The sequence below is a fragment of the Amblyraja radiata genome, chromosome 9 (assembly GCF_010909765.2).
Source record: "Amblyraja radiata isolate CabotCenter1 chromosome 9, sAmbRad1.1.pri, whole genome shotgun sequence".
NCBI classification, from domain to species: domain Eukaryota; kingdom Metazoa; phylum Chordata; class Chondrichthyes; order Rajiformes; family Rajidae; genus Amblyraja; species Amblyraja radiata.
Window position 1 is genome coordinate 46,357,291 of NC_045964.1, and position 20,862 is coordinate 46,378,152.

The 20,862-nt window shown below is 44.7% G+C and overlaps 1 protein-coding gene across 31 annotated transcripts in view; it reads left to right on the plus strand.

The window, feature by feature from the left end:
* The first annotated feature begins 5,567 nt into the window (after nt 1–5,567).
* nid2 (nidogen 2) overlaps nt 5,568–20,862 on the plus strand; it is a 119,150-nt gene continuing 103,855 nt past the window's right edge. For 10 of the 31 annotated variants that reach the window (XM_033027293.1, XM_033027298.1, XM_033027294.1 and 7 more), the window contains exons 1-8: nt 5,570–5,886; nt 6,272–6,574; nt 7,451–7,689; nt 8,741–9,267; nt 10,968–11,117; nt 11,449–11,700; nt 17,994–18,194; nt 19,390–19,617. In XM_033027293.1, coding sequence (XP_032883184.1) covers nt 5,689–5,886; nt 6,272–6,574; nt 7,451–7,689; nt 8,741–9,267; nt 10,968–11,117; nt 11,449–11,700; nt 17,994–18,194; nt 19,390–19,617 — 2,098 coding nt within the window. In that variant the 5' untranslated portion in view covers nt 5,570–5,688. Of the gene's footprint in view, nt 5,887–6,271; nt 6,575–7,450; nt 7,690–8,740; nt 9,268–10,967; nt 11,118–11,448; nt 11,701–17,993; nt 18,195–19,389; nt 19,618–20,862 lie in introns of all 31 variants that reach the window. The other 21 variants (XM_033027316.1, XM_033027325.1, XM_033027310.1 and 18 more) reach the window with 4 other exon arrangements.

Here is a 20,862-nt window from a genome sequence, read left to right on the forward strand (position 1 = left end):
GGGAGAAATACGTGCACACTGGGGTGGAGGGGGGCAGGGGAAAGAGGTGGAATGTTCTCACTGACAGTCTCAACGGACTCTAGTTTCTAGTTGCAAAGTTGCAGGAAATGTTTGAATAACTCCCATGTACTCCCCTATAGCATCATTTGTGCAGGGTCATGCTCCTCACCACCATTCACTTGCATTGTGTCATTTGCTCTGTAAATAAATGTATGTCTACACATTCCTTGCATGAGCTGAAAGTTCAAGCAACTGAACACACACACACCCAGGCCACCAGAGTTACCACCCAGAGCTGGGTAATCATTGTGTCCTTGTTTTTGATGGTGTTCCTGGCACAAATACTACCACAGGGTACTTCCTGTCACTTCAATGCCTGATTAATTTATTGGCTGCACCTTTTGTCTTGTTAAGTGTCATTAAGCATCATTGAGTCTGATTCCCACATTGTCCTCCCAGGACACGTGCATTACCAATGTTCTTCACTGACTGCAAAATGTAGCCACAGTTTCTCTGCTGGTCCATGCACAGAGCACTCTGAGTCATGCTGTCCTCCCTTTTCATTGCAGAGCTTTGGCCAGTGTCTGCTCCCATACTTGCTGCTTCTCCTTTAGAGTTTCCCACCACCAGGATGGCAACTTTCACTTGGACTGCCACCATCACCGTGATCACCAACACCGTGAATTACCATCACCGTGATCACCAACACTGATGGCTCCTCTGGCCTGACGTGACTGTTTCTTCTATTCAGGTAAGGCCCACTTTCTTTTGCTTCCCGAAAGGTAAAGTCAATTTGAGTTTATTGTTATGTACAATGAGTTTTGGTGCAAAGAAAAACTTTGACATAGACTTAGACCAACACACAAAGACATCAATTATGCTTGAATTACACATACATTCTGCAAGACTGTGAAAAGATAAAGACTGTACAAAAGAATAAGACCTTAGTGCAAAAACATATTTAGAAAACAAATCCATGGTAGGGGCGGCACTGTGGTGCAGCGGTAGAGTTGCAGCCTTACAGAGCCAGAGACCTGGGATGGATCCTGACTACAGGTGCTGTCCGTATGTAGTTTGTACGTTCTCCCCATGAGTGCGTAGGTTTTCTCTGGGTGCTCCGGTTTCCTCCCACATTCCAAAGACGTGCAATTTGTAGGTTAATTGGATTCTGTAAATTGCCCCTAGTGTGTCGGACACAATTAATGCACAGGTGATTGTTGATCAGAACGGACTCGGTGAGCCAAAGGGCCTGTTTCCACGTTGTATCTCTAAACTAAATGAATGTAAGAAATGGGTCAATTCAAGAACCTGATGGTTGTTTTTGAACCTGGTGGTGAGGGACTTCACACTTCTGTACCTCCTGCCCAATGGTAGCAGTAAGAGGAGGACGAGGCCCAGATGGTGGGCATCTTTGATGATGGATGTCACCTTCTTGAGACAGTGTCTTGTGTATATGACTTGATAGTGTATAATCTCAATACAATTTGTAATGTAAGTGTGTGTTCTTAGTACGATTGCACATAGGGTTAGGATATAATGAATCACTAACATACAGAGAATTGTTAAAATACATGCTTTTTTTAAAATTGCACTCCCTCCAGTTAAACTGCGTAACTTCAGATGTTTACATATGTTGTATATAGACTATTATTTAATACATTCATTTTGTTTCATGGGGTTTGGTAACCCGAACGAGCAGAAAGGAAGGAGACTACAGATATTGGTAGACATTGCCAAGTTCATCACATGTATTAACCTCAAGTCAAGAGTCGTCAAGAGTGTTTTATTGTCATATGTCCCGGATGGGACAATGAAATTCTTACTTGCTGCAGCAGAATATGTGAATATAGTACATAACGGGGGAAGAGAAAAAAAGAAAAAGTTCAATAAATAACAAATATAGTGCAATTATAATATAGTCTATTGTGGCGGCTCCCAAGGGTCGTGCCATCATACTGTCGAACCCCTCGGCACGGGAGTGATTCAGTCCGGAGGCGGCCCTTAGCCAGAGGGTTTAAAGGCAGGGGTTTGGGTGCCATCTTTCTCTTGTTTGGTCTTCCCTACAACCGGGAGGAACATAATAAAAGGTGCCTCTCAAAACACTGGACTTCGTGCTTCCTTTTGAGACCCACGCACTACATTGGTGACCCCCGACGCTCCATTGGCGTCATGATGGAGAGAAAAAAAAGCGCCTTCGCGAGCGAGTTGGCAGGCTCGCACCTGTCCCGACGTCCCGCCATGGAACATTTCGCCCACACGTGCCATCAGCCCTCAGGGACTGCCCATATGTCTTCCTGCGCCGTGATGCCCACCGGACGCCACTCCAGAGGCCGTACCGGGTGCTGGAACACGGGCAGTCGACTTTTGTCCTGGACATGGGGGGCCGGCCGGAGGCAGTGTCGATTGACCGTTTGAAGCCGGCACACCTGGACATTGACCAGCCGGTGCTGGTTGCCCAACCTCGGCCTCGAGGGCACCCCCCTTCACGGCTCCCTCCGCCTGTCACTCCACCTGTCCTCCCGCCGGTCCCTCGACCTGTCCCTCCACCTATGCCTTCGCAAGCCCCACGATCGGCTGACTTCCGCACGCGGGCCGGCCGGGTCGTGCGCCCGCCGGTGCGTTTCGTGCCTCTGGTTCTGGGGGGGGGTCCTGTGGCGGCTCCCAAGGGTCGTGCCATCATACTGTCGAACCCCTCGGCACGGGAGTGGTTCAGTCCGGAGGCGGCCCTTAGCCAGAGGGTTTAAAGGCAGGGGTTTGGGTGCCATCTTTCTCTTGTTTGGTCTTCCCTACAACCGAGAGGAACATAATAAAAGGTGCCTCTGAAAACACTGGACTTCGTGCTTCCTTTTGAGACCCACGCACTACACTATTGCAGTTCAGAGCTCAGAGCTTATTCGTTGTTGTGTTTAATAGTCTGATTGCTGAAGGGAAGAAGCTGTTCTTGAACCTGGATGTTACTGTTTTCAGGCTCCTGTACCTTCTTCCTGATGGCGATGGTGAAATGAATGTGTGGCCAGGATGGTGTGGGTCTTTGATGATTTTGGCTGCCTTTTTGAGGCAGCGACTGCGATAGATCCCTTCGATGGTGGGGAGGTCAAAGCCGGTGATGGACTGTGCAGTGGTCACAACTTTTTGTAGTCTTTTTCACTCTTGGATGTTCAAGTTGCTGAACCAGGCCACGAGGCAACCAGTCAGAATGCTCTCTACCGTGCACCTGTCCTCACCGTCGAAGGGATTTGCAGGAGAGGCTGCCTCAGAAAGCAGCTGATATTATCAAAGACTCACACCACACTGGCCACGCTCTCATCTGGCTACTACCATCGGCAAGAAAATACAGGAGCCTGAAAACCGTGACCACCAGGTTCAAGAACAGGTTTTTTTCCAGATACCATCAGGCTCTTGAACACTGCACAGCTCATGGGTGCCACAGTGGCGCAGCAGTAGATGTGTTGCCTTATAGCTCCAGAGACCTAGTATGTAAGTTAGTATTGATGTAAGGGGTGATCGCTGGTTGGCGCAGACTCAGTGGGCCGAAGGTCCTGTTTCTGGTCTGTATTTCTAAAGTAAAATGTAAACACTAACCTCAGCAACTGTGATCCTCCATTGACTTTGTCTTAGTTGCACTACGGACATCGGTTTTGTGTTAGTTTAGTTTCCTAGTATTATAGTTATTCATTTATTTTATTGATTATTATATTGATCTGTCTTATTGTGTTTATGGGCATTTTCAGCTGCGGCAAGTAAGAATTTCATGGTTGGTTTGTGTGGGGAAATAGGCTCCTAACTTGAGTTCAGTATCTAGCAACTTGTGTTTAACATGGAACGTGTAAGAAGTGAGGGAGATTGTTATAGTTTAACTAGATTTCCACTGGTTAGTCTGACTTTAGTTTTGGTCTCCTAATCTGAGGAAAGACATTCTTGCCATAGAGGGAGTACAGAGAAGGTTCACCAGACTGATTCCTGGGATGTCAGGACTTTCATATCAAGAAAGACTGGATAGACTCGGCTTGTACTCGCTAGAATTTAGAAGATTGAGGGGGGATATTATAGAAACTTACAAAATTCTTAAGGGGTTGGACAGGCTAGATGCAGGAAGATTGTTCCTGATGTTGGGGAAGTCCAGAACAAGGGGTCACAGTTTCAGGATAAGGGGGAAATCTTTTAGGACCGAGATGAGGAAAACATTTTTCACACAGAGAGTGGTGAATCTCTGGAATTCTCTGCCACAGAAGGTAGTTGAGGCCAGTTCATTGGCTATATTTAAGAGGGAGTTGGATGTGGCCCTTGTGGCTAAAGGGATCAGGGGGTATGGAGAGAAGGCAGGTACAGGATACTGAGTTGGATGACCAGCCATGATCATATTGAACCTATTTTCTATGCTTCTATGTTTAGGAGAAGGTCAAAAGTGAAGGACATTCCCATTATCAGGATCAGTAGGGAATGCCTGGAGAGGGAAGTCGCTAGAAGGCATGTACTTCTGAAGTAAATTGAGGGGAAGCGTGTGTGGCTTGTCCTCTAGATCAAGTAATCACATAGTTTCTCTCTGATCCAGACCAAACACTCACTCCCAGCCTATCGTGGGGGAGGGGAGGGAGAGAGAAAAAAACAGCAATGCACGACTTGGGAATTTGGAATATCAGATTATTTAACTGGCAGTACATTGGCGCAGCGCCAGAGACCCGGGTTCGATCCTGACAACGGGTGCTGTATGTATGGGGTTTGTACGTTCTCCCTTTGAGTGCGTAGGTTTCCTCCAGGTGCTCTGGTTTCCTCCCACACTCCATAGATGTACAGGGTTGTAGGTTAATTGGCTTCTGTAAGTTGTCCCGAGTGTGTAGGATAGTGTTAGTATACGGGTTGATCGCTGGTCGACGCGGACTAGGTGGGCCGAATGGCCTGTTTCCACGCTGTATCTCTAAAGTCTAAAGACCCCGCCCTTCACCCACAAACCGTGGACAGTAAAAAGGACCAGATTTCAGGTTTAAATTAAATGGGTTAATTAGAAATGGCAAGCACTGTTGTTCTCTGTTTGAGGTATATTACCCCCCCCAGCAAATGCTATAAATTGACCGACTGCTGACCCTGGGTTTGTTAAAACAGTTGTCATCACAGCACCAATCTGAATACATACACGCGATGACCAGAAGCGTTTGGAAGCTGATTTGCACGAAAATCTTGCAATCTCCTGGACTAATCTCCCCGAGAACACCACTTTCCTCAGTACTATATCCACGCGAAATTAGCATGAAATTCCACTCGTTTCAATCAGACTCCCCATCATCCGCACTGGAACTAAATATCACCCTCTTATTACACCCCGCTCCCTCCACAATGATTTCATGCCCATATTTGCAACGATATGCGTCGCGTTCACCTCTCTCCAGTTCCTGGCTATTTGGAAGGAAATAATACGATGAGAAAGTTGAGCAGCGACATGGTTTATAATGGGAAGCAGATGTGAACACATGGGAGTGTGCAAGCCGGCACGTCCATCACTGCAGGCAGCAGCCAATGCGAGGGTAGGGAGTGCCCTTGTCTGGGGGGTTATTGGCTGCAAGGGTCTGCGGCAGCTCCGGGGTTAAAATTCCTCTGCAAACCCAGCTATAAAGCCAGGAGCTCGGCTCCTCAACGTTACTTCTATCTGCACTCCCTCGCCCCCCCCGGGAACGGTTGTAATTGGTCCCCACTATGCAGAGGAATGGGTTGCCTCTCTGCCTCCTGTTGCACTGGACCTGCCTGGTCTCCGCACTCCAGAGGAAGGACCTTTTCCCCTTTGGACCGCACACTGGAGACGTTGCCCTGCAGGAAGGCGACGATGTAACCTCTGAGGCTTACCAGCTCCGAAGACCACTAGCTTTTTACGATACACAGTTCAACAGTCTCTACGTAAGTTGCGAGCGTGTCCCGCTTTAGTATTTGCGCCCAGGGAGATATCGAGGACCTCGCCCCAAATGGTCGTGGTGTCTGTTTGCGGAGGCGGGGTTGCCCTCGAGCATATTATCTTGCTTGAAGTTTGCAAGGCAGTTAAACACAGAACGGTTCCAACAACGGATGGTTCTTTGCAATGGGGGAAATGTTTAAATGAAATTGGATCTTGTAATGAATGTGTATTTTGTCTGCCCATTGGAAAAAATCTGTCAATGTTCAGGGCTGCAATGCAAATGGAAATAGTTTGTAGTTCGCCCAGCCCTATCGGTTTGGGAAGCAGATGCTGTGCAGAGGGTTTACACTGTGTTTGACAAGCGTTTTGAAATTGCTTCCTCCCCCACAGGTAGGAACGAACGGCATCATCTCCCTCCAGGAATTGCCCAGAGAGAGCCAGTACGTGGACGATGGCTTCCCTATCGATTTCCCGGTGATAGCCCCCTACCTGTCGGACATCGACACCAGCCAGGGCCGGGGCCGCATCTACTACCGGGAAGACCATTCCCCCGACACCTTGGAGCGCGTCGGCTGGGAGCTCCGCAAAGCCTTTCCCGGGAGAGGAATCAACCCAGGGAATTCCTTCATCGCCACTTGGGAGAACGTGGCACCATACGAGGAAATGACGCGCTCCAACCCTTCTTCTAACAGGGTAGGCAATTCCAAGCGGTTGGCATTTCTCGCTGGGATGTACCATTGGCAGCTGCTCTGTTGTGTTTCCACAACATTGTTGATCTAACTCCTGGCTGCTACTGCAAGCCACCCTCAATACTGGCGCTCTGTTGCCATTTTGGGAATTTGAAGCACTTTGGTAAATAAGAATTTGCATGGCAAGATTTTCTGGTTTGCAATGTCCATTTCATCTCAAAAATGGGGAAGGGTAGGATTAAAAGAGAGATTCCATGTATGGAGACTTCACACCCCCCCCCCCCTCCCCTTCCAACCACATCTTCCCTTCCACCCATATCTTCCCACCACCCCTTCCACCCATATCTTCCCACCACCCCTTCCACCCATATCTCCCCCCCTCCATTGTTCACTTCTCTCCTTATCTCCAGGCTTTATCACTTCTCCATCCAACTGTCAACCACCCCTCCCCCTCCCCATGTCACTAGTCTACCTTTGATTTAAACCAACATCTGCAGTTCTCTCCGACACATTTTGTCCCACCTCGCCTCTCTTTTCCAGTTTTCTTTCCCCCGCTCCATCAGAAGGGTCCCCACCCAATATGTCACCTGCCCATTCCCTCCACAGATGCTTCCTGACCTGCTGAGTTCTTCCAGCAGTGTGTGCTTTGGTCAAGATTCCCTATCTCACAATATTTGAGGCAAAATTAAGTGCACAAAAAAAAGAGCCGAGTGTTCGAACATGCCACATAATATTCAAGCACTGATTTTAAATAATCACTAAATGCTTCTTACTAAAAATCATTTTGGTCATGGAAATTATGCTCCAAGTTATAAATACTTAATTTTAGTTTTATTTAACTATGATGTAAATAAATAGAACTATGTTTCTCTTTTTCCAGTTCAACACCTTTCAGGCAGTGTTGGTTTTCGATGAGTCGGATGCCTATGCGATTTTTCTGTATCCAGAGGATGGGTTGAATTTCTTTGGGACCCGGCCAAAGGACTCGTACAATGTTCCGTTTGAGTTACCTGCTCGAGTAGGATTCAGCAGAGGAGAAACTGAGTTCACCCGGTGGAGAAGAGAAGGTTCCTACTATAGTGTCACCACCAATGAGCAATCTGTGAAGAATCTCTATCAGTGAGTAGACTTTGTTTATCTGACGTTTTGGGGTGGACATTTTCAACCCCTTTGCCCCTTTTTATACTGTGTTCCTTTTTATGACCAAGGTTTTAGTCTCCTGCTGAGATATATTGGAAATTTTTACTTGAGGCTGTTCCTCCCTGAGAATCTGAGGAAGATTTGTTTCCACTCCAGTTCTGAGATGGTTGCGCCCATTGGGTAGGAGGGTGTACAATGGGCCAGAAGGTGACCTCCTTCCATTGTTTCCACTGCTACCCAGTTACACCCAGCAGATGGACTTCAGATGTTTGGTGAGACTGCACTTGGAGTACTGTGTGCAAATCTGGTCACCCAGCCATAGAAAGGCTATTATTAACTTGGAAAGAGTGTAGAAGAGACTGACCAGGATGTTACCTGGGCTCGTGGGTTAGAATTGTAGGGAGAGGTTGAATAGACGTGAACATTTTTTTTCTCCTTTGGAGTGTAGGAGGCTGAAAAGTGACCTTATTGAACTGTACAAGATAATGAGGGGCATGGAAAAAGAGAACACTGTCTTTCTTCCAGGGAATAAGATTCTAAAACTAGGGGACGTTGGCTTAAAGTGGGAGTGAAGAGATTTAAGAGTGACCTCGGGAAACTCTTTCACTCAGAAGGTAGTTTATATCTGGCATGAGCTGCCAAAAGAAGCTATAGAAGTGGATACAATTACGACTTTTAAAAGACATTTGGGCAGGAAGGATTTGGAGCGATCTGGCAAATGCAGGCAAATGGGATTGGGGCCCCAGTATGCCAATTTGGTGGGCATGAACAAGGTGGGTGAAAGGGCCTGTTTATGCTGTACAGCTCCTACTTGCAATACAATCCTTGAAGCTCTATCTCCATGTTGAGAAGTCGTGAACCGGGGAATCCCGTAAGTCAGTCAGTGAGGTTGTTGCTTTTATGTTTCATTGCTTGTAGAATGTCCTCAAATTGCTTTCTCTGCTTTAAAACTAATAATTAAACTGACAAATGTCATGTCGCAACTGAATATTATACTGAGATTGAGCTTGTTATTCTCTGACTATGATAGGATGGGCAATTCGGGTTCTCCAGGAATATGGATTTTTCATATTGGTGGAGCTTCCTCCTTCAACAATATAATGCAAGCCGATGTCAGAGGGCAACCTTCAGCAGAAGACACTGTGGTCACACTGGATAGTGCCTTAAGTGGTCCAGCTACCCCCGATGCACGGGAACCTGATTACACTGCAAATGAAGATTACAAATACTATTATGAAGGTGAAGATTTTGGATATGCATCCTCCATTTCCACTTCATCTCCTGGGAGAGATGGTGGCATCCCAGATGACCCACCATATCCGGATGCGGGCATTATTCCATCCTATCCTGCAGGCTATCCGGAGACGGGCATCATGTCATCCTATCCCGAATCTGGTGTTTTGTCATCGTACCCAGAAAGAGATCCTGAAGTTGGGACTGGGGTGAGGTACCCTGACGGATACTCGGAGGTTGAGTCCTTACCTGGAAATCCACAGCCAGTGACACAAGACAGACACGTTGTCAGTGTGGTAGAAGACGGGAACCTCGGTACTGGCGGTAAGTGGATCTCGAATGCATAACATCTTGTGATTTAGAAGGCCATTCAGTCTATCAAATCTCTGCTGGGTTCCAGACCAGGGCAGTACAGAGGATAGAGCCGCTGCCTCGCAGCACCAGAAACCTGGGTCCAATCCTGATCTCGGGTGCTGTCTTTGTGGAGTTTGCATGTTCTTTGACCACGTTGATTTCCTTCGGTGCTCTGGTTTCCTCCCACATCCCAAAGATGAGTGGGCTTGAAGGTTAAATTAGCTTCTAAAAATTGCCCCAAGTGTGTAGGGAGTGGATGAAAAAGTGGGATACCGTTGAAGTAGCATGAACAGGTGATCAACAGTTGGTGTGGACTCAGTGGGACGTAAAACCTGTTTTTATGCTGAGTCTCTAGGCTAAATATATAAAAACAATCCCATCCCCTCATCCATTTCCCACTGGCCTATTTATTTGCACAGGCCATTATCACCTCTTTGTTTCTGGGGGCAATTGACTTTAACTAACCCAACAGCAAAAATGAGTTTAGGTTGCAGGGAATGCCAATGCAGTCATGGGGCACGTGCAAACTCCAAGTAGACAGCACTGGAGGTTTCAGTCAAGCTTGGGTCACTGCAACTGAGATGGCTGTACTACCTGCAGCAATATGCTGTTACCCCAGTAAAAGTCTGAGTGACATTTAATTAAAATTATGTAGAGGATCAAATGTTAATTGAGATCATTGTTTACTTTTGACAGTCTCTTACCCAAATTGTAGAATTTGTGGAAAAAATGAAAATGGTTTGTAGGAACACTGGGTTGGATTTGAAAACTTTATCTTCAGATTTTCGGAGTCCTTGTGATGCTGGGTTTGCAAAGCCAGCGGAAATGACTAGTTCTGATAGTCTAGTTGAGTTTATTATCATATGCACAAATACAGTGAGATACAAGTACAATAGAAATCTTGCTGGCAGGCCCAAAGACTCAAATACATGAACATAAACTATACATTCTGCAAGACTGTAAAATAAAAAAGTGTGTGTATAAACAAGAAAGGGAAACAAATCCAGAGTAGTACAAGAGGCTCTTAAAGATAGCGGAGTCAGCGGATATGGTGAGAAGGCAGGAACGGGGTACTACTTGGGGATGATCAGCCATGATCACATTGAATGGCGGTGCTGGCTCGAAGGGCCGAATGGCCTACTCCTGCACCTATTGTCTATTGTGGTCATTTGTGTTCCATTGTTGAGGTAATATTAGGGTTGTGTCGATTGGTTTAAGAACCTGATGGTTTAAGGAGTGTCGCTGTTCCTAAGCCTGGTGGTTTGGAACTTTAGACTTCTTTGCCTCCAATATGTGTTACCTGTGATTCATAATGGCTTAGTTGAGATATGCATCAGGAAATAGGCCCTTTGGCCCACTGAGTACGCACTGGCTATCAATCGTATATTCCACTTTCCCATCCACTCCCAACACACTAAGTGTAATATAGAAGCCAATTAACACGCAGACATGCACGACTTTGGGATATGGGAGGGAACCCATGTCTTCAGAGGGAGAACATGCAAACTTCACAGAACACCTGAGGTTAGGATTGAACTTGGGTTCCTGGCACTGTGAGGCGGCAGCTCTACCAGCTGGGCCACTTGGTTGATTTATAAGAAAAAAAAGAAGAAAAAAGTGACACTTTCTTTGCTGTAATTTGCATTCTGATACTATTCCTTGTCTTTCAGTGTTCACATACAATACGGACACACGAGAAACATGCGCCAGAAGCCGACAGCAATGTTCCCAGCATGCCTACTGTGCTGATTACTCCAGTGGACTCTGCTGCCATTGCCATCCTGGTTATTACGGCAATGGAAGGCAATGTCTACAAGAAGGTGGGCTAAAAATATTAGTCGAAGTGTGTAAGAAGGAACTGCAGATGCTGGTTTAAATTGAGGATAGACACAAAATGCTGGAGTAACTCAGCGGGACAGGCAGCATGTCTGAAGAATGGTCTATCTTCAGTCTGAAGAAGGGCCTCGACCCGAAACGTCACCCATTCCTTCTCACCAGAGATGCTGCCTGTTCTACACCAGAGTTTTGTGTCTATATTAGTCTCTAAAGTCAATATTTAAAAAAAAATCAATATTACATCTGCTTTTAAAAGTTATTTTTTAACAATTGGACGCACATTTATATAATCGTTTCATTTTTTACCTTTTGCAGGTGTTACTCAGCGTGTAAACGGAAAAGTAAATGGAAAACTAATCGTGGGATCCAGTCGTGTGCCTGTGGAGTTTAAGAATGCTGACCTGCATGCATATGTAGTTGTAAATGATGGGAGAGCATTTACAGCAATTAGCCAAATTCCTGAGTCAGTGGGTTGGGCGATGCAATCGCTGTCTGTAATTGGAGATCTCTTCGGATGGCTGTTTGCTGTGCAGCAGCCTGGCTTCGCAAACGGCTTCAGCATCGCAGGTGAGTAGAGTCCACAAGTGGAATTTGTCATACCTGGGGAAATTAGAAAATTATTGAGAGAAATCATTACCTCCTGATACCTAGTTAGTTTAGAGATACAGCGTGGTAAACGGGACCTTTGGCCTACTGAATCCACACTGTTCACTACTGAATCCACACATCCATAGAACAATTACACTAGTTCTATGGTATCCCACTTTCTCATCCACTCCCCTGCACACCAGGAGCAATTTAGAGGCCAATAAACCTACAAACCCATATGTCTGGTATGTGGGTGGAAACCCATGCGGGCACATGCCCATGCACAGGTCACATGCACACAGTTTGCGCCCAAGGGCGGGATGGAACTTGGGCCACTGGTGCTGTGAGGCAGCCTCTCTACCAGCCACACCACTGTGTGGCCTCTAATGTTCTTAAACTCCACTGCTAACTGAGCAAAATGCCCCATGAAGTTTAAGTATGGTACTGACAATCATGAGTCTAATTAATAATATTTTGGACATTTAAATCGGTTCCTAGAGATTTAGCCACAAGGAATTGCAGATGCTGGAATCTTGAGCAGTACACAAAGTGCTGGAATAACACGATGGGACTGGCAGCATCTGTGGAGGGAAATGGACAGATGTTTTGAGTCGGGGAAAGGGCCCCAACCCAAAACATTGCCTATCCATTTCCTTGATGGATGTTTCCCAACCTGCTGAGTTGCCCCATACTTTATTTTATTTGAGATTTAGATGCATCTTCAAGGGCACTACCTATTTTTAAAAGGTTGGGCCAGTGGGCCTCGTGTCAGAGGTAGGGAAGCTATTGGCAAGTATTCTTCAGGATAGGATTTGTTAATTTGGAAGGGAATGGGTGAATTATGGACAGTCAGCATGGCTTTGCATGCAGGAGATCATGTCTTACAAATTAGATTTCTTTGAGGAGGTGACAAAGGTGATCGAGGGTAGGAAGATGGATGTTGATAATCTGGTTGGAGGTCTATGACCAGTGGAGTTCCATGGGTATCCGTGCTGGGACCTCTTTGTGATATATATTTACAACTTTGATGTAAAAGAGGATAGACAATAGACAATAGGTGCAGGAGTAGGCCATTTGGCCCTTCGAGCCAGCACCGCCATTCAATGTGATCGTGGCTGATCATCCCCAATCAGTACCCCGTTCCTGCCTTCTCCCAATATCCCCTGACTCTGCTATTTTTAAGCCCTATCTAGCGCTCTCTTGAAAGCATCCAGAGAACCTGCCTCCACCGCCCTCTGAGGCAGAGAATTCCACAGACTCGCCACTCTCTGTGAGAAAGTGTTTTCTCGTCTCCGTTCTAAATGGCTTACTCCTTATTCTTAAACTGTGGCCCCTGGTTCTGGACTCTCCCAACATTGGGAACATGTTTCCTGCCTCTAGTCCAAGCCCTTAACAATCTTATATGTTTCAATGAGTTTCCCTCTCATCTTTCTAAACTCCAGAGTGTACAAGCCCAGCTGCTCCATTCTCTCAGCATATGACAGTCCCACCATCCCGGGAATTAACCTTGTAAAACTCCGCTGCACTCCCTCAATAGCAAGAATGTCCTTCCTCAAATTAGGGGACCAAAACTGCACAAAATACTCCAGGTGTGGTCTCACTAGAGCTCCGTACAACTGCAGAAGGACCTCTTTGCTCCTATATTCGATTCCTCTTGTTATAAAGGCCAACATGCCATTCGATTTCTTCACTGCCTGCTGTACCTACATGCTTACTTTCATAGACTGATGTACAAGGACCCCCAGATCCCGTTGTACTTCCCCTTTTCCCAACTTGACGCCATTTAGATAGTGTTCAAAAGGGAACTGCAGATGCTGGAATATCGAAGGTATACAAAATTGCTGGGGAAACTCAGCGGGTGCAGCAGCATCTATGGAGCGAAGGAAATAGGCGACGTCGCCTATTTCCTTCGCTCCATAGATGCTGCTGCACCCGCTGAGTTTCCCCAGCAATTTTGTGTACCTGCCATTTAGATAGTAATCTGCCTTCCTGTTTTTGCTACCAAAGTTGATAACCTCACATTTATCCACATTAAACTTCATCTGCTATGCATCTGCCTAATCCCCCAACCTGTCCAAGTCACCCTGCATTCTCATAGCATCCGCCTCACAGTTCACACTGCCAGGATGGGTTGGCTAGTAAGTGTGCAGACATACCAAGATTGCTGGAGTTGCAGAAGTGAGGAGGACCATCAAGGTATACAGATAGGTACAAATCAGCTATAGAAATAGATGGAGAAATGGCAGATGAAGTTTAATTTAAACAAGTGTGATGTTTTGCACTTTAGGAAGGCTAACGTCTCGGATATGTATGCAGTTAATGGCACGACCTTCAACAGCCGTGATGGAGTCCAAGTCTGTAACTCCCCGAAAGTAGCATCATCAGTAGATATTGGTAAAGAAAGCATATGGGATGCTTGCCTTAATTGGTTGGGGCATTGATTGGAAGAGTCAAGAAGTCATATTGTAGGACTTTGAGGCTACATTTGGAGTATAGTATGCAATACTGGAAGGATGATGAGGCTTTGGAGAGGGTGCAGAAGTTTACAAGAATCTTGCCTAGAAGGTATTATTTATTAGAGGTTGGGCAATCTTGGCCGATTTTCTCAGGTGTCAGAAGTTGAGCAGAGACAAGATGGTATCTAAAATTATGAAGGGTAAAAAAATGAGGTAGACAATCAGAACCTTTTTTTGTAGGGTGGCAATGTGGTAAGAGCTAGAGAGCATGGCTTTCAGGTGAGTGAGGAAAAGCTTAAAGAGATGTGCAGGGCATGTTTTTTAAAGGGTGTTGGGTGCTACCTTGGGGGGGGGGGGTTATAGTAGAGCCAGGTACAACAGTAGCATTTGTAGTGTTTGATAGTTGTATGGATATACAGGAAATCGAGTGATGTGGATCATGTGCTGTTCAAAGAGATTAACTTGGTGTCGTTCAGCATGGACATTGTGGGCTCAACATCCATCTCTGCAACGTCCATTGTCCAACTCTCATCAATCACAATCATCACTTCTCAAGGGTCTGTTACTATGCTGTACTTGTCTCCGTTCTAAAGATGGTTGTCATGCCCTCTCTTTATAGCTAATACTTTAGGTCCAGGTTCTGGTAAACCTCTTCTGCCCCTCTCAAGTCTCCATATTCTTCCCACAATGAGGAAACCAGAACTGTGCACAATCCTTTCAATGAGACCATGTCAAATCTTGTTCATAATTTAACTCTCCACATTCTCGTGGCTTTGTAAATAAGGGCACCACATGATACAATTGTAGTGTAGCTTGACTTTTGTGTTAAAGTTTCCTTTGTGAAGGCAAAGATTTGGAGGGTTAAGCTGTCTTTCTTGGGCAGCTATTGACTACCTGTTGGCGCTTTGTCTAAATTTTAAGGAATTAGTTTGCTTCCAATTATTTGTTTGTAGACAGATGACTAATAATGCCATTATCAATTGTTGCTTTTCTGACTACATGTTTGTTCCTACAAAATGAGACCAAGAGTAGAAATGAGAGGAGACCAGGCTTGGTGGGGGGGGGGGGGGGGGGGGGGGGTGTGTGTGTGTGTGTAATTTCGAGTCGTCATCCTTCAGACTCATCGTCAGCCGTGGGTCTTGGTGATTTTGGAGGGCATAACTTAACATCAACTTCATAAATTGCTACAAACGCAGCTGTGTTATTATCAAAATGCAATTACACAGTCATTGTGCATCCTTTGCCAATATGTGAGTGGTGTTGGGGCATGGTGTGCAATATCATGGGCCGCGTGAGCACCTTGGTGTTGTACACCTGCAGGATGTACCTCGTGAGGCGTAGACTGACAGTGGAGTTGATTGTTGGACAAAGCCCATTGTCTACGGTTCCTTGCTCCTGTTAGTTTGTTACATCTGCTGAAATGCTCTGGGGCTCGTGAGCTTTCTTCAGCCATGTGGAATGAAGAGTTATTGGAAACAAATAAGGTTCTCAATTACCACTGGCAGATGGAAAGGTCACAACTGGATCTGCTGTGAACTTATTAATTGGGGAATTGGAATCTGATACCAAGTGAAGGACGTTCAGCCCACTTCTTTCATGCCGACTGATGCCTTTTTACACATCCCATTCACTCTGTGGGTTGTAGGTGTGTGGAACAGGCTGCCAGAGGAGGAAATTAAGGAGAAGTACAATAACATTTAAGACGCGGGCAGGTACCTTGATTGGAAAGGTTTAGAGAGATGGGCCAAATGCAGGCAAATGGGACTAGAATAAATGAGGAATCTTGATTGACATTGCCAAGTTGTGTAGAAGGACTGTTGCCCTGTTGTATGACTCTATTTGCCTCCATTGGGATTTTCCTAACTATGTACTTGTCCATATGTTTCTTTAATATTATATTTGTATCTACCTCTACCAACTAATTAAAAATAATCACCAACCTCTGTGTGGATAAACCCGTCAGATCTCTAATTCCTCCCCTCATTGTAGAGTTGTGCCCTCGAGTTCTAAACTTGCCTGCTTTGAGGAAAAGACTGACAGTTTATTATATCTGTGCACGTTGTAATTTTACAAACAAAGGACACTCTGGGAAGCTAGAGAAGAAATTGCAAGACCACTCGCTGAGATATATGAATCATCGTTAGACACAAGTGAGATGCCGGTAGATTGGAGGATGGTTAATGTTGGGCCTCTATTTACGAAGGGTTGCAAGGAAAAGCCTGGGAACTATAGACAAATGAGCCTATAATTTATGGTAGGCAAGTTACTGGAGTGAGATAAGATATACATATATTTAGACAGATGGAGATGGTCATCACTGTTTCTTATGTGGGAGATCGTGTCTCATGAATTTGAGTTATTTTGAAGAAGTAGCCAAAAAGGTTGATGAGGGCAAGGCTGTAGATCTTGTCTATATGGATTATAGCAAGTCTTTTGATATAGATCTGCATGGTATGCTGCTCTGGAAGGTTAGACCGCATGGCATCCAGGAAGATTGTAACTGGATACAGAATTGGCTCCATGGTAGGAAATGGGGTGGTGTTGAAAATTTTGTTTTTGGAGTAGATGCCTGTGAATAGTGGTTTGCCTCACCAATTGGTGCTGTTTGTCATCCATATCAACAATTTGGATGAGAATATCCAAAGCATGATTAGTAAGTTTGCAGATGACACTAAAATAAGTGGCACAGTGAAAATGGTTATCATGAATTGGTGGGATCTTAAACAGTTGGGCAAGCGGGACAAGTGATGGTTAATGGAGTTAAATTTGGAAAAGTATAAGATGTTGCATTTTGGGAAATCAAACCAGTGCCGGACATTCACGGTGAACGAGCGGGCTCTGGAGTGTTGTAGAGCAGAGAGATTGAGTGCACGTACATAGTTGCTTGAAAGTGACATGGTTGGGAGATGAAGAAGGCATTTGGTATGCAGGCCTTCAGCAGCCAGGGAATTGAGTGTAGAAGTTGGGATGTTATTGTTGTTCAGTAAGACCGCATTTGGAGTGCTGCAGTTGGTTTTGGTCACACTGCTGTAGAAAATATGCCATTGTGCTGGAACAGATGCTGAGTGGATTTGTGAGTATGTTACCAGGACTTGAGGGGCTGAGTAATAGGAAGAGGTCAGGCAGGCTAGGATTTTATTCCTTTGAGTGCAGAAGGCTGAGGGGTGATCTTATAGATGTGTAAAAAAAAAAAATCATGAGGGGAATAGACGAGGTGAATTCCACCCCTCCCTCCCCGGGTAAGGGAATCAATAAATGAAGGACATAGGTGTAAGGTGAGAGTGGAAAGATTTAATAGGAACTTGAGGGACATTTATCTCATAAGGTGGCAGCTATATGAAATGAGCTGCCAGGTGAAGTGGTTGAGATGGTTTACAATAACATTTAAGACATTTGGACAGGTACATGGATAGGAAAGGTTTAAAGGGATATGGGCCAAACCTGGGCAAATGGGGCTATCTTGGATGGTGTTTGTTGGCATGGATGAGTTGGGCTGAAGGGTGTGTATTTGTGCTGTATGACTCTGACTAATAACTGAGTCTCTGACTAATAACCCTGTCTGGTCACCACTTGGGTTCCTACATTCCAATGAGTCAAAGACCAATTCACACAATCTCTCCTTATTACTACAGCCCTCCAGTCCTGGCAATGTTGATGGTCTTCTTTAATGTCTGCTTTTGCATGTAAATAATTGCCATCTGGTTTGAATGTGATTTCCCAATTTTTAGAATTGAGCAAAAAAGTCTCTAACAAATGTCATATCACAGTATTGGTCAATTTCATTGTGTAATTTGTTTTTTGTGTAATCTCCTCCAGGTGCCAAATTTATTCGTAGTATCGACATCACGTTTTATCCAGGCAATGAGCAGTTAAATATAATGCAAATAGCTCGGGGTTTGGATGCACACAATTATCTCAGTGTAACTACGGAGATTGAGGGAGAGTTGCCTGATATTTCTGCGGGAGCTACAATCCAGATCCAACCATACGAAGAACTTCTCTACCGCTCCACTTCTGGTATGCCAACTGCGTTAAGTCTCAAGTGCACAGTCATGTGTTTTCATCTCTTTGAATTTCCAATTATTTTAGTGACAATTTCAATGTGCAGGTCCTCTGGCACCACAGTGGCTCAGCTGATTGAGCCGATGCCTCACAACGCAAGAGACCCGGGTTTGATGCTGAGCTCTGGTGCTGTGTAAACCTCTTGCTTTCTCCCTGTGACTGCATGGGTTTCCTCTGGGTGCTCAGGTTTTCGTCCACATCCCAAAGACGTGTGGATAATTGGCCTCTGTAAATTGCTCCCAGTGTGGAGAGTGGATGCGAAAGTGGGATAACAGAACTAGTATGAAAGAGTTATGGACGGTTGGTGTGGGCCGACTGGTCTGTTTCCATGCTTTATCTTTCAATCAATTTTCAATTCATGTCCTCCAATTTCTTCATAGTTTAGTTTCGAGGTACAGTATAGAAACCGGCCCTTTGGCCAACTGAGTCTGCGCCGACAACAATCGCCTTGTGCATTAGTAAAATCCTGCACTCTAGGGATAATTTACAGAAACCAATTAACCAACCAACCTGTATGTCTTTGGAAAGTGGGAGGAAACCAGAGAACTCTGAGAAATCCCGTACTGTCACAGGGACAACTTACAAACAGTTTAAGAATAAGGGGTAAGTCATTTAGAACGGAGACGAGGAAACATTTTTTCTCACAGAGTTGTGAGTGTGGAATTCTCGGAGGGCGGTGGAGGCAGGTTCTCTGGATGCTTTCAAGAGCGCTAGATAGGGGTCTTAAAGATAGCAGAGTCAGGGGATATGGGGAGAAGGCAGGAACGGGGTACTGATTGGGGATGATCATCCATGATCATATTGAATGTGGTGCTGGCTCGAAGGGCTGAATGGCCTGCACCTATTGTCTATTGTCTATAACTCCGTACACAGTACCTGTAGTCAGGATCTCTAGCGCTGTAAGGCAGCAACTCTACCGCAGTGCCACTGTACTAACTTGTTGGTTGAAATGTTCTTGTGTGCAATTGTTTTACATAGCTTTGATGTTAATTTAGAAGATTAAAAAAAAAATGGATAACCATTTTGTACAATTTTCCTTGGTCTGAACACTGGCATACTGCATTGCACTGTAGTCCTTGAGTCTCTTTGTCTTATTTATTTGTAGTAATAAATATTGAGCTTGCACCTTTTTTTCAACTTCCCTGTGCAGCGGTCACCTCCACAGCCAACCGGGATTATTCTGTTGAAGCTGGAAATGGTGAGAAGCAAACACATCGTTATCAATTGAGACAGAACATCACCTACTATGATTGTGAGCATGCGCCAAAGACCATTCCAGATGCCCAACAACTTAATGCAGACCATATATTTGTTCTCTATGATCGGAATGAGCAAGTGATCAGATATGCAACAATCAACCGGATTGGACCTGCCAGAGGTGAGTGACTATCTAAGTTAGAATCTGTGTCTGCATTCTTTCATTATCTCCTTGGGGAAGGAATAAGATGTTGCAATGTCTGCGGAGTTGGGATGCTTGCTTTATTTAAGTCTGGCCTTTATCATTCACTTCGAACAAATGAATTTGAATAATATTTGCTTGCACCTGTTGGGGTAAAAGCATTGTTCACTTGGTCATTTTAAGGTACTTTATTCCTTCACAGTTGTAACACAAACTGAATGACTATTTGCAAACTATCTGACCCATAGCTGCAGATTGTTTCTGCATGCATAGGAAGTATTTGCTCATGTGTCCTTGAGATGTCTGAAAGGCGCCCAAAAATAAAATTATTATTATTATATTATGTGTAAACCAATAAACGGACATTCTCGGAGGCAGTGAGCAAGGAGAGAATTTGAATAATGGCCCAACACCAAGGTCACTGGAAGGGGTGAGAAAGTGACTCGAGACGTCAAATCTTAACAAAGCTCCTTTCACTCTGAACCAGTGAGTAAGTTGGTTCTTGACCTAAAGGCAGCCACGCAAATTCAATGCTTGAGATAATGTCCTTTGAGTAAAACTGATCACAAACAAGCTAAATTAAAATACCCATGTTTCTCCTTGTAATATTGTGTACTGATCGTTTTTTTTTGTTGCAACAGTACAGCTTAACAGCACCTCTTTTATATTAGAAAAAACAACAGATTTTTACATTTAAAAACTTACAGAAAGATTAAAGTTTTAATAAAAAAAAAAAAAAAAACCCTCTTAGGCAATCGGGCCTTTAAACAGCTTAAGCAGACAATCCACCATAGACACCAACAATAAGGAGCAATTATGTGTCTACAAATCTTTGTCTACAAAAAAGCCCAAGTATTGATGCAAGTTGGATTTCATTATTGCAAACAGTTTACACTGATTTCCAACAGTGGGATTTGCTATTGGTAACATTTTCTTTCTAATAAACAAATATATGACTAAGAATCTATTTCCGTGTAATGTACAACAATGTTGAGCTGGAATCAGTTTTCCCTGCAATGATCAGTTTCAGTAGGAAATGTGCTCTTATCAGTCAATTTTCCATCACGGAAGAGAATAAAGAAAGAAATCTCTAATAGACTTCTAGCAAATGTCCACCTCTTAAGTATCTTCACTTGGTCCTGATGATCAGACACGAATTTTAAAAAAATGCAAAAAAGACGGGCCTTGATTTATAGCTCTGTTATTATCAATAATTGTCAATGC